Source organism: Vombatus ursinus, unplaced genomic scaffold, assembly GCF_900497805.2.
Source record: "Vombatus ursinus unplaced genomic scaffold, bare-nosed wombat genome assembly UNPS02014786.1, whole genome shotgun sequence".
Lineage (NCBI taxonomy): Eukaryota > Metazoa > Chordata > Mammalia > Diprotodontia > Vombatidae > Vombatus > Vombatus ursinus.
In genome coordinates, this window is record NW_020954564.1 from 46595261 (window position 1) to 46619910 (window position 24650).

The 24650-nt window shown below is 41.9% G+C and overlaps 1 protein-coding gene across 1 annotated transcript in view; it reads left to right on the plus strand.

Moving 5' to 3' along the window:
• LOC114047264 (adhesion G-protein coupled receptor D2-like) overlaps window positions 1–24650 on the plus strand; it is a 43744-nt gene that overhangs the window by 6688 nt on the left and 12406 nt on the right. Inside the window, exons 5-15 of the mRNA XM_027868045.1 lie at window positions 3673–3771; window positions 4973–5058; window positions 7137–7415; window positions 9606–9717; window positions 10941–11060; window positions 12088–12217; window positions 12979–13084; window positions 15367–15422; window positions 21392–21518; window positions 22239–22342; window positions 22952–23054. Of these exons, the coding sequence (XP_027723846.1) occupies window positions 3673–3771; window positions 4973–5058; window positions 7137–7415; window positions 9606–9717; window positions 10941–11060; window positions 12088–12217; window positions 12979–13084; window positions 15367–15422; window positions 21392–21518; window positions 22239–22342; window positions 22952–23054 (1322 nt within the window). The remainder of the gene's footprint in view (window positions 1–3672; window positions 3772–4972; window positions 5059–7136; window positions 7416–9605; window positions 9718–10940; window positions 11061–12087; window positions 12218–12978; window positions 13085–15366; window positions 15423–21391; window positions 21519–22238; window positions 22343–22951; window positions 23055–24650) is intronic.

Genomic DNA, 24650 nt, shown 5'->3' on the forward strand with positions numbered 1-24650 from the left:
TGTGTGTGTGTGTGTGTGTGTGTGTGTGTGTGTGTGTGTGTGTGTGTATACATGCTCATATTCACGCTGGATCCTAACCCGATATGGACCTTAGGATTTAAGCAGGAAGGCAAGAAAGGTTCAGTGACAAAGGTGTGTCTCACCATTTTTCCATTATCCATGAAAGCTGACAGTCTCTGACACTCTAGAAAAATGGCACCTGTAATGTTAGTGTAAATTCCATAGCTGCCTATTCCCAATTTCCGGAATGACAGGCAGGGAGCCCTGGTCCACCTGTTTTATATCTCCCAGATTTCCTGGAAGGAAATCTCTCAGAGGCGGAGGAACGTGGGTACTTTGCAACTGTTCCAGAGTGCACATGCTCTGAGACAGCATTTCCTTTCCTTCAGTTTGGCTTTTTGCCTTTGCTGTCCCCTAAAATGCAGTTTTGTGGTTCAGTGGATAGGTCACTGGGCCTCGGAGTCAGGAAGACTAGAGTTCAAATCTAGCCTCAGACACTTAACCAACTGTGTGACTGTGGGCAAGTCACTTCATCACTCTCTGCCTCAGTTTCCTCAACTGAAAAGTGGGGATAATAATTTCCAGGGTTGTTGTGAGGATCAAATGAGATAATATTTGTAAAGTGCTTACCACAGTGCCTGGCATATAATGGACATTTAATAAATGTTTGGTTCCCTTGCCCCACACACATACACAAAAAAATAAAACAGTGAAAGGGGAAAGTTGGGGGAGTTCTACTTCCCAAAGTGCCATCACTTGGACCCTGGGGTAGATAATACTCTGAAGATAAAGAGCATAAAACAGTCAGTTACATTGTAATGCAGAATGAACCAATAGATGCATAGGAGATGAACAAGCCAAATCCTAATTGACGTCTAAAGAAGGAAAGACCATGTTCTCCAGTCCTGACAAGGTAGAAGACCTTTCTTTTTTTGGAAGAGGGGTTAGACTAATTCTACTTGGCCTCAGAGGAGAAGATTTTTTAATTCAATTTAACAAGCATTCAGTAATATTACAGTAGAGGATAACACCATCATCCTAGCCCCTCAAGCGCACAACCTAGGAGTCGTCCTGGTTTCCTCACTCTCTCACCTTCCATATCCAAGTTGTTGCCAAGGCCTATCGATTTTACCTTTGCAACTTCTCTTGAATACACTACCATCTCTCCTCTGACATTGCCACCAATCTAGTGAAGGCCTTCATTGCCTCATATCTGAATTATTGCAATAACCTACTGGTGAGTCTGCTTACAGTCTCTCCCCACTCTGATCCATCCTACATTCAGTCACTAAAGTGATTTTCCTAAAGCACAGGTCCAAGCACGTCACCCTTCCCCACTCAATAATCTCCAGTGACTCCCTGTTGCCTCCATGATCAAATTCAAAATCCTCCATTTGGCATTCAAAGCCCTTCATAATCTAGCCCCTTCTCCCCCTTTCCAGTCTTCTTACACTTTACTCTCTTACCATGTACTCTTCAATCCAGTGGCATTGGCCTCCTGGATATTCCACCATCAACTGTCTTTTGTCTCTTTTTGTATCCCCGTTGCTTAGCACAGTGCCTGGCACACAGCAAACCCTTAATAAATGTTTATTGACTGACTGACATTAGGTATTTGCCATGTGCTCCACACTCTGGAGAGTATTAGGAATATAAAAATAAAAATGAAACCATCCCTGTGCTCTGGGAGCCTACATTCTCCTGGGGATGATCCTAAGTTTCTCTGCATTTATTACCTTCTGGTCCCTTCTACCTAGTATGAAATCACTGATGTCTGCAGAGGAACTAGACCACAGGGCTTGCACACACTCAAGTGTCATATGTGAGGAACAGCAAAGTAGGTCAGTAGGGATAGACTGGAGATGACATGCAGGGGAATAATGGGTAAGAACACTCAAGCAGGAAGAGAATCGGTTATAAAGAGCTTTAATGCCAAATGATAGAGTGTAAAATTGATCCAGGAGATAATAGGGAGCCACTGGAGTTTGCTGAGCAGGTTATGGTTTGTGGAGTAGTATGGTTGTTGAATAGTGTGGTTAGACCTATGCTCTAGGGAAATCACAAAGTCTGCAGCTGAGTGGAAGATGGATTGAGCCAGGGAATCCAATTGGAAGTCAGTCCAGATAAGAGGTAATCAAGGCCTGCACTAGATTGGGAACTATGTGAATGGAGAGAAGAAGACATATGCAAGAGATATTGTGGAGGTGGAAAGAGCAAGGTTTGGCAACTGATTGGATCTGTGGGGTGAGCCAGAGTGAGGAGTTGAGGGTGAGACCAAGGCTGTGGACCTGAGTGACTGGGAAGATGGTGATGCCCTTGAAAGTAATAGAAAAGACGGAAAGAGGGGAAGGCTTGGGGAGAGAAGGAATGAATTCTGCTTTAGACATGTGTCGTTTTAGATACCTCTAAGACATCCAGTCTGAAATATCCAAATTAAGGGGATGTCCATCAACTGGTGAATGGCTGAACACGTTGTGGTATATGAATGGAATGGAATACTCTTGTGCTATAGGAAATGATGAGCAGGCAGACTTCAGAAAAACCTGGAAAGACTTGTATGGACTGATGCTGAGTGAAGTGAGCAGAGCCCGGAGAACTCTGTGCACAGTAACAGCCACATTGTGTGATGACTGACTTTGATAAACTTGGCTCTTCTCAGCAATGCAAGGATCTAAGACAACTCCAAAAGACTCACAATGGAGAATGCTATCTGGATCCAGAGAAAGAACTTAGGAGTCTGAATGCAGATGGAAGCATACTATTTGCTCTCCTTTTCTTTTGTTGTTTAGTTTTGTTTCTTCTCTCTTGTGGTTCCTCCCATTAGTTCTAATTCTTCTTTACAGCATGACTAATGTGAAAATATGTTTAATATGAATGTATAAGTAGAGCCTATATCAGATTGCACACCATCTTGGGGAGGGGGCAGGAGAGAGAGGGGAAGAAAAAATTTAAAACTCAAAATCTTATATAAATATCTAGCAAAGGAGACAGAGATAGAGTAGTCATGCAAGTAGGAGGCAAACAACGAGGTTTTCGTGAGAGGAAAGCCTCTCCCTCCCTCTATCTTTGTCTCTGTCTCTCTCCTTCTCTGTCCCTCCCTCTCTGTCTCTGTCTGTCTGTCTGTCTCTGTCTCTCTCTCTCTCACACACACACACACACACACACACACACACACGCACACATGCACACAGAAAGGAGGGTGTCTAGGAGGAGAAGGTAATGTCTGATTCTGCAGAGAGGTCAAGGATGAGTACTGAGACAAGACCATTAGAATTGGGAAATTTACAAATCATTGGTAATTTTGGAAAGGACAACTAAAAGGTCAGAAGCCGTAGTGAAGAGAGTTTAGAAGAGAATAAAAGTAAAGGAAGTGAAGAGCAGGTATAGATGGCTTTTTCAAGGAGTTTAGCTACAAAGAAAAGGAGAAAATATAAGGAGATGAGAAAGCAAGGCAGACTCTAGTAAGGATTCATGCTGTCTAACAATAGTAAGTTCTCTGTCACTGGAAGTGTTTAAGGAGAAGTAGATAACCACTTTCTGGCAATACTCCAGAAGGGATTCATACATTGGGTAAAGGGGTTAGGATAGCTATCTCTAAGCACCCTCCCAACACTTAGATTGCTATTTTTGCTAGAGGACTGAATTTCTCTTCCTGGTCTCCTCTGCCCACAGTGCCCATAGAAGAATGCCCAACTTTGGATGGTGGCAGTGGAACACTGGGTTCTGAGCAGTGCCTACAGCCCCTTCCTTTCCTCTGCCATTACAGGCCAGGTAAGCTTTGCTTGCCCTAATCAGCTTCCTGGTGGGTCTAGAATCAAACCCGTAATCACTGCCTGCAGTCTCATACAATCAGAACTACTAACTGAGAGAGGGACAATGAGATGGAGTGGGCTAGGCATAGGGTAGGTGACTTTAAAGCCCAGTTTCTAAATTCTTGGAGGCCCCAACTGCGCCCATGTCAGTGTCTTATACACAGAGGCTTTTCCATACAAGGTGTCAAGCAGATGTTTACAGCATTTTTATTCAAACCACTCTTTGGTTTTGCAAAATTGCAAATTTGGGTGAAATTTGTAGATGTTGTGGTGTGGTTAAAAAGAACATTGGTTCCAGAATCACAATTGGGCTCTAGACCCAGTTCTGTAACTAATTGATCATATATGTCTTCAGATTTAACCTCTCTGAGCCTCTCTCTCATAAAGGAAATTTATGAGATTTAGAGCTTGAAAGGGCTTTAAACAGTATTTCCTTCAAGCCTCTAAATTTATAGATGAGGAAACAGGTCCAGAGAAGTTAATTTAGTTGCCCAAGATGACACAGACAGTAAGGAGCAGAGTCAGGATTCAAACCCAGGGCCTTTGATTCCAAAACCAGTTGAGTGCTCTCACTACTCTGCTGCTTGGTTGTCTCCTGTCATAATCACATTGGCATGTTCAATTAGACTATCTCCATGGTCCCTTTCAGTTCAAATGTGCTGTGTTTTAACATTCTATACCCTAACATTCTGTGTTCTAATATCCCTTCCAGTGGTAACAATCTATGTTCTAAGGTCTCTTCCAGTTCTAACATTGTTCTAAGGCGTCATTCATCACTAACGTGTCTTCTGTTAAAATATTCCATGTTCTAAGATCCTGACCAGTTCTAGCATTCTACAATCTATGTTCTAACATCTGTTTTTAAAGAGCCCTTTCAGACCTAACATCATGTTCTATCTTCTAACATTCAAATGTTTTAAGGTCCCTTCAGCTGTAATATTTTATATTCTATTTGTCAGCTCTGAGATCTCTTCAAGCTCCAACATTCTGTGATTTGAATAGCCTATGTTCTAATGAACCATCTAGCTATGTCTCTCTGGAAAGAGGAGGGAGGGAAATAGGTCTCAGAACTGGCTTAGGGACAGTTTAAGCAAAAGACAATCTAGTTCCCCTCCTTGAACATGTCCAAGAAGCCATGTGCTACATTTGCTTGTTTTCAGAGGTATATTGGCGACTGAAAGAAGTCCAGAAAACAGCAGATGTGGAGTTTATCAGCCGGGTCAACACTCTGGCCAATACTACTGTGGTGAGCCAGGCAAAGCTTGGGGAACCCCAGGGACACCACTTAAGGTGTTGGGAATCATAAGACCACTCCAGGGGTGGGGCACCTGTTAGACTCTGCTATAATAAAACCTCACTAATTCAAATCCCACTAATCAGAATCTCGGCAATTGAGAATTGGCATAATTAGGTCAAGGAAACTAACAATATTGGCATTTCAGGGGTGACATTTAACTTCCCAAGGAATTCAGCAATGCATGCAAATAATGCTTCTTTTTCACAGCAAAAGATCTGTTTTCACTGGGAATGGCATTGCCTCCACCAGCAACCCTTCCTTTGGTAGACAATTAAAAAAATTATCACCCGTCAGCCAGTTTTCTGGTGATATGACCTTGGGCAAGTCATTTAACCTTCACAAGCTTTATTTTCTTCATCTGTTGCTGCACTGTGTTCCATTGACAGACACATGCTGGGCCTGCACAAAAAAACCTCTCCAACTTGGCAGGACCTGCCAAATTTTTCGTTCTGTTGCTATAGCATTTGAGAACCCAGAACTGACTCCACTGGGCAGCAAATGTGCTAATTACAAAAGGGCTCTTATCTGTTTATTACAATAGCGTTTGGCAGGGCCCCATAGTTCCCATTCCTATGTGAACTGGAGAGCTATGAAAGTGTATTTTTTTAAAAAATTCATAACAATTGTTCCCACTTCCTCCTGCTTTTCAGCTTAAAAATAATTTTCTTCACAATAACGCTATGAGGAAGATGGCCCAAGAATTGTATCTATTCTCTTCCTTTACTATGTGGCTCAGGCACCATCTTCTGCATGAAACCTTTCCTGGTCTTCCCAACTGCTAGCGTCCTCCTTTCCAAACTACCTTGGACTTAACCAGTTTGTGTGTGCCTAATTGTATTTATTAACTTTATATCAATGCTGAATAAATTTTTATATGTCTTTGTTTATATATCCTGCTTTAACAAAACCTCACTAATTGAGACCCCACTAATTAGGATCGCAGTAACTAAAAATTGTCATAATTCAGACTAGGGCTATATTTTTACATGTCCTTATTTTCTTATCCATTAGAATATAAACTACTTCTTATGAGTCGAGATTGTTTGATTCTTTACATTTAGTATCCACCGTGCCTGATACATAGTAGGTGCTTAATAAATACCTGTTGATTGATTGGTTTACAGATTAAGTAATTGAAGGTCAGGGAGTTAAAATGATTTACTGAAAATGTCCCACCACTAATGAGAGGTAGAACCACAATTCACACTCAGGTGTCCTGCCTCCAAGTCCAGGTTTCTTTGTGCTAAATCTCCCAAAGTTAGACTGAAGGCTGCCAGGCCCTAATTGAGTGCAAATACAGACATACATACACTGAGCATGAAGGGAGAGGAAACTTTTCTTTCTTTAAAAAAAAATTTTTTTAAATATATTTTTTATTTCATTAAGTATTTCCCGATTATATTTTTTAAAGTTTTTAACATTTATCTTTTAAAAATTTGAGTTCCAAATTCTGTCCCTCTCACTCCTTAAAAAGAGAAGCAATATATCAATTATATCTGTGAAATCATGCAAAACATATTGTCATATTAGCCACGTTGTAAAAGAACACACACACACACACACACACACACACACACACACACGAAAAATAAAGGAAGTGAAAAAGTCTGTTTCAATCTGCACTCAGAGTTCATCAGTTCTCTCTCTGCAGGTGCATAATATTTTTCATCATGGGTCCTCTGGAATTGTCCTACTTGCCACTGTAAATTAAAAACAAAAAACCTCATATGGGAAAACATTAGAAGCTTCACCCCCCCCAAAAAAATAGAAATAAGGATATCTTCATATCCCATTATTATTTGGCATCCTTCTAAAATTATATTATCATCTCTACATAGCAATAACAAAAAAAAAAAAACAGTGGATCATTGTTTTGATCAGAGTAACTAAGAGATTCCCCCCACCCCCACCCCCACCCAGTTTAGCCAATGGGAAATGCCTTATTCTCTGACTCTTCAAAGTAGTCCTATGCCCTGATCTGCAGAGAAGAAAGAGGGCAAAGGGAGATTTGGCTTCACTTCTCACAGCTTTCCAGAAATGACTTTCGAGAAGACCCTGGCTCCCTGAGTGTGCTTGAGGCTACCAGCTTCTTGGGGATCCTGGAACAGGCCCTCGCAGCAGAGGAAACCCCTCTGCAGCCAGCTGACCTGCTTGCTGTGCTGAGCTTCCTGAAGAGGGTCCTTGTGGTCGAGGTCAGAGGTCAAGACCCCTCTGGGCAGCAGGAACATCTCAGCCAGAACTTCTTGGCAGTGGCTGGCCTGCTCTTGGAGAAGCAAACTGAAGCCCAGTGGCTGGAGATTAAAGAGGTAAACCTCATGCATGTCTTGTGGGGGAGGGGTCCAACTCCCTTATTGCCCTTATATAGGCCACAGGAACCTCTAAGAAGGTCTTGGGCTACTGCAGAACAGCATCGAGCCTCAGTTTCCACATTTGTTAAAACGATGACAATCCCTACCTGCAGGGTTTTAAGGAAAGTTATTTGTAAAATGCAAAGTACAGTAGAGAGAGATTTGTTATTAGTGCCCTATCTCACAGAACCAGATGTTTCAAGATTCAAGAGGAAGTACAGGAAAGTGTTTTGTAAATAGTAAAGCACCATGCAGATGTAAGGCATTATATATGATATATAAACTCTAATATCTTGGTCTCAGCAGAGCATACTATTCATATCAAATCATAGTCATAAAATCTTGTAGCTGGAAGAAATCCTAGAACACAGAAATGGGGGAGGGGATCTCTAATGCAATTGAACCTGTTACTTGCCAGGCACTGTACCCCACGATGAGAATAGAAAGATGAAAATTACATGGCTATTGTCCTCAAGGAACTCACAGTCTAACAAGCAGGATAAGATGAGTACATTTAACTTGTTAATCATGTGACATTTTGAAGTATTACAGAAAGAGCATGGTATTTAGGAAGGTCAGGGTTCAAATCCTAGTTTTGATATAGTCACCTGTGTGACCATGGGCAAGTCCCTTCTCTTTTGCCTAGAGGCAGCTAGGTGGTACAGTGAATAGAGCTCTAGGTCTAGAGTCAGAAAGATCTGAGTTCAAATCCAGCCTTAGACACTCATTAACTGTACAACCCTGGGCAAGTCAACATCTCTAGATCTCAGTTTCCTCAACTATAAAATGGAAATAATAATAACGCCAACCTCTCAGGATTGTTGTGAGGATCCAATGAGATAATATTTGTAAAGAACTTACAGCACAAATGCCAGTACAGTGCCTGGAACGTAGATCGTGCTTGGTAAGTACATATTCCTTCCCTCCCTCCCTGGGCCTTAGGTTCCTTATCAGTAAAATGAGGAGGTTGGACTAGATCAGGGGTGGGGCCACAGGTTCCCCATCCCTGGACTAGATGGTCTTTAAGATCTTTTTTGATTCTAGGATTCTTTGTTCTGTGTTCTAAAGTTCTCTGTTCTAAAGTGTGTTCTAACCCTAACTTTCTACCTTCTAGCACTTTGCGTCATCAGGCCCTTTCCAGCCCTCATGGTCGACGTTTACCTCTTTCAGCTCTAACATTGCGTATGTGTTCTAGCATTCCATGCTTTGAGATCCCTTCTACCTTCATTCTTTGTCCTAATGTTCTGTGGTCTAGGGTCCCTTCCTGACCTTACAATTATATGCCATTATTTATTATTCTTATATTATTAATAATATTAACATATTGTTTATTATATATTTATTGTTGTATTATATTATAATAATGTATATAATATATAATGTCAATATATTAAAGAGCATCATAATATTATTATTAATATTCTATTCTAAGTACGCATTCTCCAAGTCTATGAAATATATGCATTCCACACCATGGGATCACATTTGCTCATATGACTTAGAACTGTTCACTAGAACAAATCTCATGTTTCCTATTGTTCCAACTAGACTATAAACTACTTGAATATGGGAATTGTGTCTTACTTTATAGCTTTCAAAGTACTCAATAGAAGGCTGGGTGCCATAGTAAGCTTCCTAAAGCACCATATCTCAGTATCTACTGCTTCATTGGAAACTAAGTGGAGCACTGGCTAAAACCCTGAAGGTGGAGTCACAGCCCGAGTTCAAATCTGTCTTGGGACACTGGGCAAGTGGAACTCTGGATAAGATACTCAACCCTGTCTGTCTCAGTTTCCTCATCTGTAAAATGGGGATAATAATAGCACTTCCCTCCCAGGGTTGCTATGAGGGATAAAATGAGATAATATTTGTAAAGTGTTTTGCCAACTTTAAAGCGCGGTATAAATGCTAGCTATTATTATTGTTGTTGTTGCACTAACTACACCATGGATCCCTTCTGTTAGCATGGATCACTGAGAACTGTCTTAAAGTGTCAGAATACAGTGAGTTGCACTGGTCAGTATCAATTATAGAGCAGTCCTTTGCTGCTTTCGCAGGGTTTGTCTGAGATTGAAGGAAAGGGATACAGCTATAGAGGAAAAAAGGGGGATTCTCAGCTCAGGCTACAACCATGGGCTCTGTCCTCAGATCATCCGAAGTCCCATGGTCCTGGTGGAGAGTGTGAACTGCATTGCCGCCAGCCTGAGTCTGCTCCTCACGGCCGAGAGATCCAACATCTCTATCCAGAAGGGCCCCATTGGTGAGTGGACACCATGGTGTCCTGATGCAGGTTCTCCAACTATGTGATCTTGAGAAATGTCCTTCCTCCCTGGGTTTTACTTAATTTCCTCCTCTATAAAATGGGAATGATCATGTTTGCACTCACGTAATCTCAGAGTTGAAGGGGAAAGATTCCTTTCTAGAATAATTGTAATTCTAGCATGTGGTCATCCAGCCTTCATTTGAAAACCTTCAGTGATAGAGAACTCATTACCTCTCAAGATACCCCATCCTACTTTTAGATACCCTCAAATTGCTAAGAAGGTCTTCCTTGTATCAAGCCGAAATCTACCTCCCTCTAATTGCTCATTGTTCCTAATGCTACCCTATCTTCTAAGCTTATTTTATAGTTCTTCTCTTCCATCATCTTATGATCTAGCTAAACTAGCCCTTTTATTGTCCCTCACACATGATACCTCATTTCCCATCTCCATGCCTTTGCATGTGCTATTTGCAATGCCCGAGATGACTTTTCCCTCTTGCCTCCACTTCTTAGAAATCCCTAGTTCCCTTCAAAGCTCCACTCAGGTATGACCTTCTACATGGGTCCTTTCCTGATCCCCCAGCTGCTAGTACCTCCTCCCAAAAAAGTCCTTGGATTTATCATGAATAAATTTTATAAATGCATGGCTTGTTTCTCCCTTGTAGAATGTAAGCTCCTTGAGGGCAGGAAATATTTTGTTGTTGTCTTCATGTTCCCAGTGCCTGGTATGCACATTTTTAGAACTTAATAAATGCTTATGGATCAGTTAAATTACCAACCAGGAAAGACTTGGTGAACAGGCCCAGTGATAGACTACGTGCCTACTGTTTGAGGATCAAACCAGAGACAGGAGGTTCATTACCAGAATACTGACTCCAGCAATTAATGAAGACTGATCTACTAAGGCACCCCGTGATATCATTGGTCCTCTTTGAAAATGAAGGCTGAACAACAACTACAAGGAGGAGAGCTGTGATCTGCCTCATAGCCCACATCGATGAAGTCATGGGTCCTTGATATATTGAATCTTATAATACTTATACTGCCAAATTCACTTGTTGTGAGCCCAAGTCCAGAGAGGAGGATGGGCATAAGGGAGGGTATGTAGAGGGATGGACCCTGGGCCAGTGCGTTGAGGATCTCCAGTTCAGGGGAGAGCACCTAACCCTAAAAACATGAAGTTCCAGCTCTTCAGGCTTGGGGCCCTGCTCTTTCTCCAGGCATTGAAGCTCGGAGCCTGAACCTGAGAAACTCGACCAGTAGCGACTTACTGGAGATTCCAGGAGGGCCAGAGTATATCCAAGTGCCCTTTGAGGAAGTGAGAAGACTTCAAGGAAGAGGTGAGCTCTGGGAGATGAGACTGGTACACTCTATCTGGGAGATAAGAGTCTGATAGACTCTAGATTCTCCTCCACCTGAGGCTTCAGTTTCTCTTCTAAAATTTATGAGGGAAGAGAGCTCAAAGAAATTCTCCCACCCTTCAGATGCTTTCAGGCAGAGGTGTCAAACATGTGGCAGCAGGCTACTACAACACTCCCAAGTGTAGCCCAAACCAGATTATAATATAATTGGGAAATGTTTAATGAGACAAAAATGCGGTAGAACATAGATAATGTCAACATGAACAAAGATAATATTAATATAACATATGTTATGTACTTAATATATAATTCTTTTAACATAAATATATAAAAGTTAATATTTATTAATATAATGTGTTATTTTATTATATAATAAAATATATGGCAAATATAAATATTAAACTAGTATTAATAATATATAATTAACATAACATAATTATGTTATGTAATATTAATATAACATTATAATATATAATTACTACAATATGATATATAATGTTGTATATTTAATATATAATTAATATAACATAATGACATTCCTTTTTTTGAAACAATCTGCAGCCTGTAGGGATCCTTATGTACAATCTAGTGGCCCCATTTGTAGTTGAATTTGATACTACTGCTTTAAGGGGACAGATGGTAGTCCTTAGTGGGAGGAGAGGGGATGGACTCTTCAGGATATGAGATTGAGGCTCAGAGAGCCAAGGGCCCAGTCCTCAAGGAGCTCCACTTTGAGGGAAGTGACAGAGTCCCTGCCTCTGAGTCCCCTGGTCTGAGAGGAACAACATGTCTTCTGCTCTCAGGCAACCCCCTAACATGACAGGGATGACACGGCCCCTTGCCCTCTGGGAACACCCAGCCAGAGTTGGGAGACTAGACAATTACAAAGAAAAATATCGACTGGCCTAAGCGACGTGGGGCAAAGAATGAATGAGGCTGTGGGACTGAGTGGGTCAGTCATCTGAAGAGGATGTGCCTAAACAGAGAAAGTTTCCCATCTGCCCAGGTCTCTCCAAAGTCACTGTGATCAACACCTGGTTTGCCTACAGTGCCCTCCAGCACTCCTTGGGGTGGGAAGGGCAGGAAGGTGGCAAGGTCCTCAGCCAAGATGTCTCCATATCTGACAAAAGACAAAAGTGAGTGGGGGTTTTCCTCCTTCTAGGTGGCAACTTCTAGGGACCAAAGGATCCTGATCATTGTGGATGCCTTTTTTCCCCCCAGAAAAGTATTGATTGATGGAAGGGAGGGAAGATGTAATGGTGGGGAAGGAAAATAGAATCACAAAATATAGATTTAGCTCAAATGCCACCACCTATGAAAGGCCTCTACTAACTGCCCTAGCTGCTAGTGCCTCTACCCTATTAAAATGACTGTATATTGATTTTAAATATATTCATATATGCTTCTCTGGTCACACATCTCCCTCTATAGAATGTAAGTCTTGAGAGAGGGATTTTTTCATTTTTGTCTTTATATCTCTAAGGCCTGATGCAGTGCCTGGAACACAGTAAGCACTTAATAAATATTTGCTTGGCTACTTACATATAGGAAGGCCTTTAAGACGTAGAATGTTGGAGCTGAAAGCAATCTTAGTGCCTAGAATGTTAGAACACAGACCATAGAAAGTTAGAACTAGAAGGGACCTTAGAACATAAAATGTTAGAGCTGGAAGGGGCCTTAGAATATTTAATACAATAGTTTAAAAAGGCCTTTAGAATTATCTTCATTTATTAAACAGGGAAGAGACCATAGAGGTCATGTATGTCAGAGTTGAGAGAGGTGATGGATCTTATAGACACATAGATAATAAATATAAGGGCTAGAACTAGAAAATATATGCTCTTCACTCTCAGACAAGGCTCTTTCCATTCTGACACATTCCCCAATTTGTTTCTAGGTACCTAAGCACCCAAGTGGGGTCAGCTATCATCTCATCCACAGTTCTGGTCCACCTCCAGGAGGTCAGCACAGCTGTGCATTACCATCTTCTATACCAGACCCAGGTAAGGTGGGGTGGGTGGCATCCACAGTGACAGATCTGTTGAAGACCTAGACCACAGTCAGCCTCAGAAAGAAATATGTTCCCCTTCCTCCCCTGCTCATCCCACTAGCAAAATCGTTGAGACGCAGAGACAAACTCTTGGACAGAAGCAGAGAAATGCTTATTTATCTGCTTTTACAGATATATAGCAAGAAACATAGAACTATTGAATAAATATTACAAATAATAGTGTAGGGGTTAGAAAGGCAGCCTTGGTTTCAGGAAGACCTAGATTCAGGTCCTTTCTCTAACAAATGGTCTCCAAGCTCCACATGGACCATCTTATGAACATCACCATACCAATGCAGAGTACCTGCTCTTCAGCTCACAGCCTTGGCTAATTACCTGGGGGCATTTGAAGGTTAAGTGATTTGCTATACTCAGAAGAGAGCAAAGAAAAAGGAAAATAACCCACAGAAACAAAAATATTTATAGCAGCTCTTTTTGTGGTGGTAAAGCATTGGAAACTAAAGGGATACCCATCAGCTGTGGAATGGCTGAATAAGTTATGGTATATGAATGTGATGGAATACTATTGTACTTTAACTCATGTTGAGGGGATGGTTTCAGGAAAAAAACTGGGAAGATTTGTATGAACTGATGCAAAGTGAAGTGAGCAGAACCGGGAGAACAATTTATATGGTAGCAGCAATATTGTGAATGAAATCAACTTTGAAAGACTTAGTAACTCTAATCAACACAATGATCATCCACAATTCCAAAGGAATCATGATGAAACATGCTATCCACCTCCAGATAGAGAAGTGATGGACTCAGGGTGTAGACTGAAGCATATTTTCTTCTCTTTCTTTGTTTTCCTTTCCCCCCCACCTTTTTATGGGGTGGGGGAAACATGGCTAATGTGGGAATTTGTTTTGCATGACTATACATATTTGTAATGGGTTTTGTTTTTCTTGCCTTCTCAAAGGGTTGGGGAAGAAAAGGGGAGGGAGATACTTCAGAATTTAAAATAAAATTGAGTCACACATGCCATATTCTGATACTAGCTATGTGACTGTGGGAAAGTCAGTCTTAGGTTCCTGAGGTCCCTATAACAATTTGTACACTACCTGTCTCACTGGGTTGTTGTGCTTTTTAAATCTTCAAGAACTCCATCAAAATTTGAGTGACTTTTAGAGAAACAGCATGGTGCAGTGCTTAAGAGCCTGGACCTAGAGTCAGAAGACTTGAGTTCAAGTTAATGACCCTGTTGTTAGATCACAGGATCATATCTTTAAGGTTGAAGGGATCTCAGAGATTCTCTAGTCTAACCCTCTTATTTCATAGATGAGGAAACTGAGATCCAGAGAGGTTCAATAACTTACCTAATGTCATATAGATAATTAGTAGGAGAGCCAGGATTTGAACCCAGCTCCTCTGACTCCACATCCAGCATTCTTTCTACTATATCATTTGCAATCTCATGCAAGTCATTTAAGCACTCTGTGCCTCAGTTTCCTTATCTGTAAAATGAGGATAATAATACTAGTATTACCTACCTCACAGGTATTTTGAGGAAAGCCCTCTGTAAAGTTCAAAGAGCTAAAGAAATGACAATTATTATTTTTAGTCAGAATTTTACTTGAAATTCCAACTGTTCTTCCTTCTTAAACACTAAAAGCCATGTTTCTGGGTCCCTGGCCCTTTTCTCCATCCCTGGGCATCCATTGCTCTTGACCCTGCTCCTTTGTTCTATAAATGGAGAGAGCTGTCACTAGGACTTCCAGTGGCCCCCTTTTCCCTCTAAGGATCCCATGCAGATTTCTCTGTCATTTAAAGCCTCTTCACCATGGGGCTCCAGCCTACCTTTCCAGGCTTCTTACACATTGCTAACCTTCCCTCACTCTCCATTTCAATCATATTGGCTTTCTTGCTGTTCCTCCCGTGTGAGAGTATACCTCCCATTTCCATGCCTCACACAGGCTATCTTCACCTCTGCCCTTTCAGAAGCCTTCAATGACTTCAAAATTCAGCACCAGTGTCACCTTCTATATCCAGTCTTCCCAAATCCCTCAAGCTCCTAGTGCCTCACCCCAGAAATTAACTTGTATTTGGTTCGTATTTTTACATGTAGTTATATATCTACATGCTGTGTACTCCTATAGACTACAAGCTATCTGAGGGCAGGGTCTGTGTATCATCAGCACCCAGCACAGTGATAGTGCTTAACAAATGCTTGGGCTTGGATTGGGACGGAAGTGAGCTCTCTCTACCTTTCTTTTCTTGCCTTTTCTTCCTCTGCAGGGCTTTTCAGATAAACTCGTGGAGCCTGTCTGTGCCTTCTGGAATTTCAGCAGCAGGTGAGGTAGCCCTTGATTCAAGAGAAAGTAGCCATGCTAGCTATAGTCTGCTCCAGGCCAGGATTTCCTGGGGAGGCTGAGAGGGGGCAAGTGAAAACTTGGGGGAAGGAGGGAAAGGTGGAAGGAAGGGGACCAGCAGTCCCACTAGATCTGCAGCCCAAGGCCCTGGCTGTGAATTCTGGTCCTTCTTTTTAACACTGGTGTGACCTTGGGCACAATTACTTAATCTTTTAGCATCTCAGTTTCCTCATCTGTTAAAAAGAGGAAGCTGGGATAGATTAGAGGTTCTTCATCTTTTTTTGTGTGTCATAGATGCCTACGGATTCCTTCTCAGAATAAGGTTTTTAAATACAGAAAAATAAAATACATAGGATCACATCAGTTATCAAAATATTAGAAGTTCCAAATTCACAGGCTTCAGATTAAGAGCCCCTAGATTAGATGATGTTAAAAAGAATTGTCTAAGGGCCCATGGATAGTAAGTAGCAGCAGCTGCTTTAGAACTCAGCTCCTCCAACTCCAAATCCAGCATTCTGTCTACTGTACCATGGGCAACCTGGGGCAAGTCACTGAAACACTCTGAGCTTCAGTTTCTTCATTTGTAAAATGGGTACAAAAATACTAGCAGTAGCTAAGTTGTTGTGAGGAAAGTACTCCATACTGAAGAAATGGGAGTTGATATTTTTAGTCAGAATTTATTTGAACTGTCTTCATTCATTGTCTCACTCACTTATTAGAATGTGAGCTCCTTGAAAGCAAAGGCAGTCTTTTCTATTTGTGTCCCCAGAGCTTAGCCCAGTGTTTTACCCAGAGTAAGTGCTCAAATGCTTTTTCATTCATTCATTCATTCATTCATCCATCCATCCATCCATTCCTTTATCTGTTTATTCATTTATCTATCCATTTATTCATTCATCCATTCATTCATCCATCTGTCCATTTATTCATTCATCTATTCATCATCCATTTATTCATTTATTCATCATTTCATCCATCCATTAATCCATCCATCCATCCATCCATCCATTCATTCATTCATCCATTAATTCATTCATGATGTCTGCTGTCCCTTAATTCTGTTCTGTGAAGTTTGGATTTGATCAAAGGACTGCACTTGAGGACCTAGAGGGCTAGATATGGCCTCGGGGCCACAGGCTCCCTACCCCTGCTCTAAATTCTTTGATTTGTGTTCAAGGTGAGGCTTGCTTGACAAGGAAACACTATACCTGATGGGCCTTGGGGGTGAGAGGAGAGTAAGAAGATTCCTAAGCACACTAGGATCCCTGAATGTGTGATTGGACCCTTCCTTTTGTCTTTTGATTTTCTCCTCTCTTTATCCAGACCTGGGACAGTTGACTTTCAATAGTGCTCAGTGTCGCAAAAAAACCAACCAAAATAAAAAGAAACCAACAACCTGAATTTAACTTAGAGTGAAGAGTTGTGACTCCTCCACTAACTAATTCTGTGACCTGGGCGGGGCGAGGTGGGAGGCGGGTCATTCCCGTTCAGTGAGCCTTGCTTTTTCCATTTGCAGGATGAAAGTAATGGTTCCTGCCCCACCTACCTCACAGGGTGGTTTTGAGGTTCACTGGGCAGCATGGTATAGGGAAAGGAATGTTTTCCAATCCCACTTCTCACATGTACTAGTTGTGTGACTGTGGGTAAGCCCCTTAATCTCTCTTAATTTTGGTCATGGATGACCTCTGAGGGTCCCTACCAAGATTCAGTGATTCTCTGCAGAATTGAAAGTGTTACAGCTAAAAATCATGTTATTAGCAATGCTACAGTGACCCCCTCTGGCCAACGACAAAAGGAGATACTGCTAATGGAGTTTGAATACTGCCAACTTCACAGAATCACAGATTTAAGTCTAACAAATATCGAAACAAGAATTCCCTTTACAGCCTTAAAAAAATAAAAATATAAGTCATCTAGCCTGTGCCTGAAAACCTTAAGCCGCTACATTCTAAAAGCAGGGCAGCCCCTACTTGTTGTTATATTTGTTTATGTACATTTATAATTACATTATATATTAAATTCTTATAGTATATGTTAAATATATATATTTATTCTTAAATCAAGTCAAGAGTTAGTTCACTGTAACATCCACCAGCCTATTCTAGTTATGCCCTCTGGAGCCAATCAGAATGAGCTTAGTTGCTCTCCCATAGGATAACCCTTCACGTAACATACCTAAAGTCTTCTCTTCCTCCAGGATTAATCATCACTGGTTTCTTAAACCAGAGTCTAGGATGTGGCATCATTTCCAGCAGGGGAGTGCTGGATAAATGCTTAACAGCCGGCTTGACATACTTTTAGGTTTCATCTGCATTATTCACATTTTCTCCATTACTTTCTTAAATCTAGACAATCAACAAACAACAAAGCCCTGATTTGTAGCATTTGCTAATGTCCAAGGTGTAAATGCTCACACTGAAAATATAACAAGAGCTAGCTCCCACACAACCCTGGCTCTCTGGTCCCCTCTCCATCATGGTCACTATCGGCTGGCTGTACTAGATTGTCAGTGTCTCTCCCGAAGTGGGGGGGGCCCAGAAATGAATGTGATATTCCCAATGTGGTAACCAGCATGGAGACAAGGGAACTGTCACCACCCAAGTGCTGAACATGAAATTCCTCTTGATGAAGCCTAAGGTCCCATTAGCTCTCTTGGCTGCCACGTCACTCCGATGACACCCACTGACACCCACACAGAGCTTGCTAGATTCCAAAGCCCCCAGAACTTGTTCATACTAACTCTTGTCTGGTCCTACCTTCACCTCTCCATACTTACTCAGTTTTGTTTTGGAACTCCAATATAGAACCTGACATTTATCATTCCTCAATTCCATCTTGTTGCATTTGACCGATCATTCTCACCTTCCATCACTATGAATTTTATCCAGATCGACAAGTAGCCAGCAAAGTCCTGCAAACTCACGGTATGAGCCTTGGACGCCTAGAGGCCCCAACCTTTGTGAAAGCTGGGCAATACTTCTACCCCCTCCACTCTTTTAAAAACCTAGGCCTTCCTTTACTCCATACATACTGTTGGGTTTTCATATTTATATGTTTCCCTGGCTTTCTCGGTTTTTTGTTTGTTTTTTCTTTTAAAGAATTCCCACTGATTTCCAAGGCATGATTCCTTCCTCTTGCCTGAGGGGAAAGGAAAGCCCCTCCATATAATTGAAGGGTGTGGGGAGTTTCCTGGAGTGATGGAGTGAGTAATAACTTCAAACTAGAGAGAGAGAGAGTATCTATACCTATATACCTCTATATTATCTATATATATATATTTATATACATCTGCACACATATGTATGTATATAGATATTTGAAGGCATAGCCGGACATGTAAATATACACACATAAATACAATGGAGGGAAGGCCCTATTATTCAGCACTAATAATGAGGATCCTTGAAGTGATACTGCTGCTAATAATGATGATGATGATGATGATGATTTAATATTACGGCTACCTAGAGATCCTCAGAACTACCCTGACAAGGAGGGAGGGCCAGACTTTTTTTATGCACAGTTTTATAGATAAAAAAACTGAGGTTCACAGAGGTTGTGATTAACTTTAGTGATAAAAACCTCCTGCCCTGCCCCCTAACTATAATAGAAGACGCAGAATTAAAGAATATCCTAGTTGAATCACTCAAGTTGGTGCCCAGTGATTCCCCCTAAATCAGAAGTTCTTAACCTGCTATCCATGAGCTTGCTCTTTTAAAACTGGATAAACACTGTTTACATATAAGAAGCAGCTAAGTGGCCCAGTGGTTAGAATGCTGGGCCTGGAGTCAGGAAGATTCCTTTTCCTGAGTTCAAATCTGGCCTTAGACACTTACTAGCTGTGTGACTCTGGGCAAGTCACTTAACCCTGTTTGCCTCAGTTCCTCATCTGTAAAATGAGCTGGACTCACAGAGTCTGACACAACTGAAAAACAACAATTTATGTATAATTGGTTTCCTTTGCAATCCTGTGTATTATCTTATGCTTTTAAAAACATTATTCTGAGAAGGAAGAAAGCAAAGAAGGAAACAAACCTTTGTTAAGTGCCTACTATGTTCCAGGCACTGTGCTAAGTTCTTTATGAATTATATTATCTCATTTGATCCTTACAATAAACCAGGGAGATATGTGCTATTAGTATCCTCATTTTACAGAGGAGGAAACTCAGGCAGACAGAAGTTACCCAGGGTCACACAGCTAGTAAGTATCTGAGGCCAAATTTGAACTGACTCCAGACCTAGCATTTTATCCATTGCACCTCCTAGCTGCCTCTAGGTCCATAGGGTCCATAGACTTCACCAGACTCTCAGAGGTATCTAACACTCAAAAAACTTTAAGAATCTCTTCTCTAAATGATCCAGGGTCCCTGATAGGAGGGGGCTCTATCAGCTAAGTACAAAATCTCCAAACCCCATAAAAAGCTATAGTAAAAGTGATAATTAACCATGGGTAAAATTCTGCATTTATTTGGTGCTTTTCTTTATTAATGTCTGGGCTTACAGGGGTTGGAGTCAGAAAGGACCTCTGCTCTCTAGATGAGGAAACTGAGGCCCAGAGAGAATAAGGGAATTTTTGTTGTTCAGTCATTTTTCAGTTGTGTCCAACTCTTTGTGACCCCATGTAGAATTTTCTTGGCAGAGATACTCGGTGGTTTGCCATTTCCTTCTCTAGCTCATTTTACATATGGGGAACTGAGGCAAACCAGGTTGAGGGACTTGCCCAGGGTCACACAGCTAGCATGTGTCTTAGGCCGGATTTGAACTCAGGAAGATGAGTCTTCCTGCTTCTGGGCCTGGTACCACCTAGCTGCTCCTATTAAGGGAATTGCTCAATGTCAATTAGGTAGTGAATGGCAAGAGCAGGATTTGAACCTCAGTCCTCTGACTCCTGACCCAGCATCCATCTCCCTTACTATGCTTCCATTCCTCAAGCCTGAGTCAGGTCCCAAGGATAATGGGGAGCAGAGCCAGGATTCAAACTCCAGGTCTTCAGAGTCCAAATCTAGTGTTATTTCCATGACCCCACAGCTGTCTGGCATTGCTCTAGTGCCTGAATATGTGCTGGGGGTGTTTTTAGAAGTTTTGTTAATGGTTTTTTGCTTTTCACATCATGTTTTCTTTTTCAATTAAATTGTTTTCAATTAACAAGCATTTCTATTCTCTCCTTCTCTCCTCATCACCCCATCCTCACAAGAAAGACAAAATGGAAAACAAAGCCTTTTAACGTGTGCACTATTACTCCCCTACCCCAAATCCTCACTTTAACAAAGAAAAGGTTGAGGAAAACCAAATGGATGTAACGATCATATCTGGGAATGTAGGCAGCATTCTGCACTTATAGGATGTTACATTTAGAGTCGGCATGGGGAAGGAAAGAAGGGAGGGAACGAGGGAGGAAGGAAAGGAAACAAATATTTATTAAGCACCTACTATGTGCCAGGCTCTATGCTAAGCACTTAACAAATGTTACCTTATTTGATCCTCATAACAGCTCTGGAGGAATTGTGCTGCCAGGTGCTATATTATCCCAATTTTGCAAATGAAGAACCTGACTCATACAGAAGTTAAATGACTTGCCCAGGATCATATAGCTAATAAATGTCTGAGGCAGGATTTGAACTGAGGTCTTTCTGACTTCAAACCCAGCACTGTGTCCATTGCACCCCCTGCTCTCCCTCAGGAGAGAAATGGTCTCCACACATCTGAGTTGATCCTTATAACATCACTACAGGATAAGTAGAATAGGTATTATCATCCCCATTTTATAGATTAAAGAGCTGAGAGGAAAAATAATCATATCTAAGGTCAGATATCAAATTGGTGGTGAGATTCCAAACCAGCCTGGTGGCAGAGGCCTTGTCTCAATTTCTCTGGGTAGCAAGGAGAAATGGGTGCAGGACAGTGTGATTTCACTCTAATGAAAGGACCTCTTTGTTTTCTTCCTATCCTAGCCCTGAGGCTGGAGGCTCCTGGTCCTTGGAAGGATGTTCAGTGATTGCTCAGCACCAAGAATCTATCTCCTGTTTCTGCAATCACAGCACCAATTTTGCCATCCTCTTACAGGTGTATGATGTTCAGGTGAGTCAGGAATAGGAAGAGTCGAATGGGAAATAGTGTTTAGTGATAGAGTTAAGGGGTTCCATCAGTCCTGGAAATAATGAGGTGACACAGTGGATCGAGGGTTGGATTTGAAGTCAAGGACACCTGAATTCAAATTCTGCCTCAGACATTTATTTGCTAGCTATGTGACCCTGGGCAAGTCACTTCCTCAGTCTGGGCTTCAGTTTCCTCATCTCTAAGTTAGGAGAATAGGAGAATAATAACACATATCTCCCAGGGTTGTTGTGAGAATCTAATTAGATAATATGCAAAGCACTTTGCTAACCTTAAAGTGCTATGGAAATGCTCACTGCTATTATTATTATTATCATTAATAGTAATCCAGTTACAGTCATCAGAATCCTGACTGGGCGAAGATTAGGGGGTGAAGGGGCTGAGAGGGAGAGGCTTGAGAGAGACAGCGGTGGGGAAAAGGTATAAAGGAGGGCAGCATTAGAGTTGGAAGAGACATGAGAATGTAGATTGTCAGAGCTGGCAATGTCCTCAGAACACACAATGTCAGGGCTCAATATTGTCTAGTCCAACCTCCCTGCTTTAAAGATGAGGAAACTGAGGCTCGGAATGGAAAAGTGGCTTGCCCCCAGTAGTCATCCTGACATAGGCAGAAAGAAAGGGCGGAAGAAGGCTCCACTACCCCCGATCTCCATGTGATTTTGCCCTGTTCATTTCTCCAAACAGAGGAGCTCTGAGGAGGAATCTGTGTTGAAGACACTCTCTTTCATTGGCTGTGGTGTGTCCTTTTGTGCCCTCATCACCACTCTCGTCCTTTTCCTGGCTGTTGGGTAAGGAGTCCTGGGACACCTGATGAACCCTGCACGTGCTCTGCCCCAGACTTCGCAGCACCTCAGAAGTGCCCCAGGGCTCGTGCGATTCCATCCTCAAATGTAGTCAGGGAAGGAGATGCCCAATGCTCCTCCAACATTGGCCCTACTGCCTATCTGTCCTTACTGATCAGAGCTCTAACCTCTAGTCCAGCGAGAGGTGGGGAGAGCACATGGGAACTTTCCACTAGGATAAGGTTTGGGGAGAGAAGTTGGCATTTCAGCTTATTCTCCTTCCTTCTCTTCTTTCCTTTGGCACCCTTCTCCCTCTTTTCCACTTTCCCCTCTACGTCTTCCTCATTTCCTCTCTCTTTGTCCCACTTTCCTTCTCTCTCTTCTGCCTTTGCCATCTCATCTTCCTCTACTCCTTTATTTTCTTCATCTTCATCTCTCCTCCTCCCTCTTCCACTCACCCTACTTTCTCACCTTTTCCTCCTACTCATCTCTTTATCATCTTTGTCTCCCTTTCTTCATCATCTCTTCCCTTTTTGCCTCTTCATGTCCTCCTCTCCTCCCTTCTCACATTCGTCCCTCCTTCCCCTCCCCTTTTCCTCTGTCTGTCTCTCCCAGGCTCCCCCAGTCTGAGAGGACCACCGTTCACAAGAACCTTATCCTTGCTCTAGCAGCTGCTGAAGCACTTCTCATGTTCAGCGAGTGGGCAAAAGCCAAGAAGGTGGGCAGTCCTAGCCCTGGAGATGTGTGGATGAGTCAGAAGGTGGAACTTGGGTCCTGCCTAGACAGAGAAGGAGCTGGGTCTACAATATCACAACCTCTCTTTCTCACCTCTCCATCCTTGTTACCTCCCTAAGAGAGAAGAAACAGAATGAGTATTCCCATCCTATAGATAGAAATTCAGAAGGCCAGAACAGTTTTGTATTTTATAATTGCTCTACAATCCACTCAAAACCAAGGGTCATGAAGCCCCACTTCTGTGTTTTCTCTTGCTGGGCTAATCAGAGTGTAAACATTAGTTCAGAGCAAAGACATTTAATCAGACAGCATAACAAAATAAATGATGAAGATTTCCCCATACACGTAGCGGTACACTGTCCCATGAGGCCGATACCTGCATAGCACAAACAATAGGGTACATCCAAAGAAATTGCATGGAGGAGCACATGTACTCCCAGGCAACTGGAGCAGCTAGGTGGTACAGTGGATCGAGTGCTGGGTCTCAAATTAGGAAGACCTGAGTTCAAATCTGCCTTCAGACACTTACTGGCTATATGATCAAGTCACTTAAAATCTCTGCCTCACTTTCCTCAACTATAAATTTGGTAATAATAGCACCTACCTTGACAGAGTTGTTGGGAGGATCAAATGAGATAGTATTTGTAAAAAAGTGCTTAGTACTGTGACTGGCACATAATAAGTGCTATATTTTTTGTTGTTCAGTTCCAACTCTTTGTGACCCCCATGGACCATAGCACGCCAGGTCCTTCTGTCCTCTGCTGTCTCTTGAAGTCTGTCCAAGTTCATGTTCATTGTTTCCATGATACTGTCTACCCATCTCATCCTCTGCTATCCCCTTTTCCTTTGGCCTTCAGTCTTTCCCAACATCAAGGTCTTTTCCAGTGAGTCCCATCTTCTCATTGTGTGGCTAAAGTAGTTCAGCTTCAGCTTCATTTTTTGACCTTCTAGTGAATAGCTTGAATTAATTTCTTTAATTATTGACTGATTTTGATCTTCTTGCTGTCCAACGGAATCTCAAACATCTTGTCTAGCACCACAATTTGAAAGCATCTTTTCTATGGCGCCCAGCTTTCCTTGTTATCCAACTCTCACAGCCATACGTTGCTATTATATACATATTAGCTATTATTATTATTGACTCATACCTCTGATGCTACAGGCTCCCTCTCTGGTGATGTCATCACGCACTGCTCCCAACTTCTCTGCTCTCTGCTGCCATCTACTGGTCTTTAGCTGTTATGCATTGCTTGCTTCTTCATTCACCTGTCGCTGATGACCTTTAACTCCTTTGTGAGTTAAGTCCCAGCCAAGTAGGTAGAGAAGCCCAGCACATTTTTAGTCTGTCTTTTGAACTATTTCATCCAAAGCTACCCATTCATGTTTACTCAGTCCAAACTCAGATGATCTAAGTTATAGCTCCCAAATTCTTTTGAATTCCTATTATACCTCGGGGTTGCTGGCCTGGATCTCCTTCAGATCATACTGGGAATTTCACTTAAGAAATCTACAAAGAAGTAAAATTGAGGATTCTTTTCAACCCTCCCAACTGCTCCTGGTTGCCTCATAAGTCACGTAG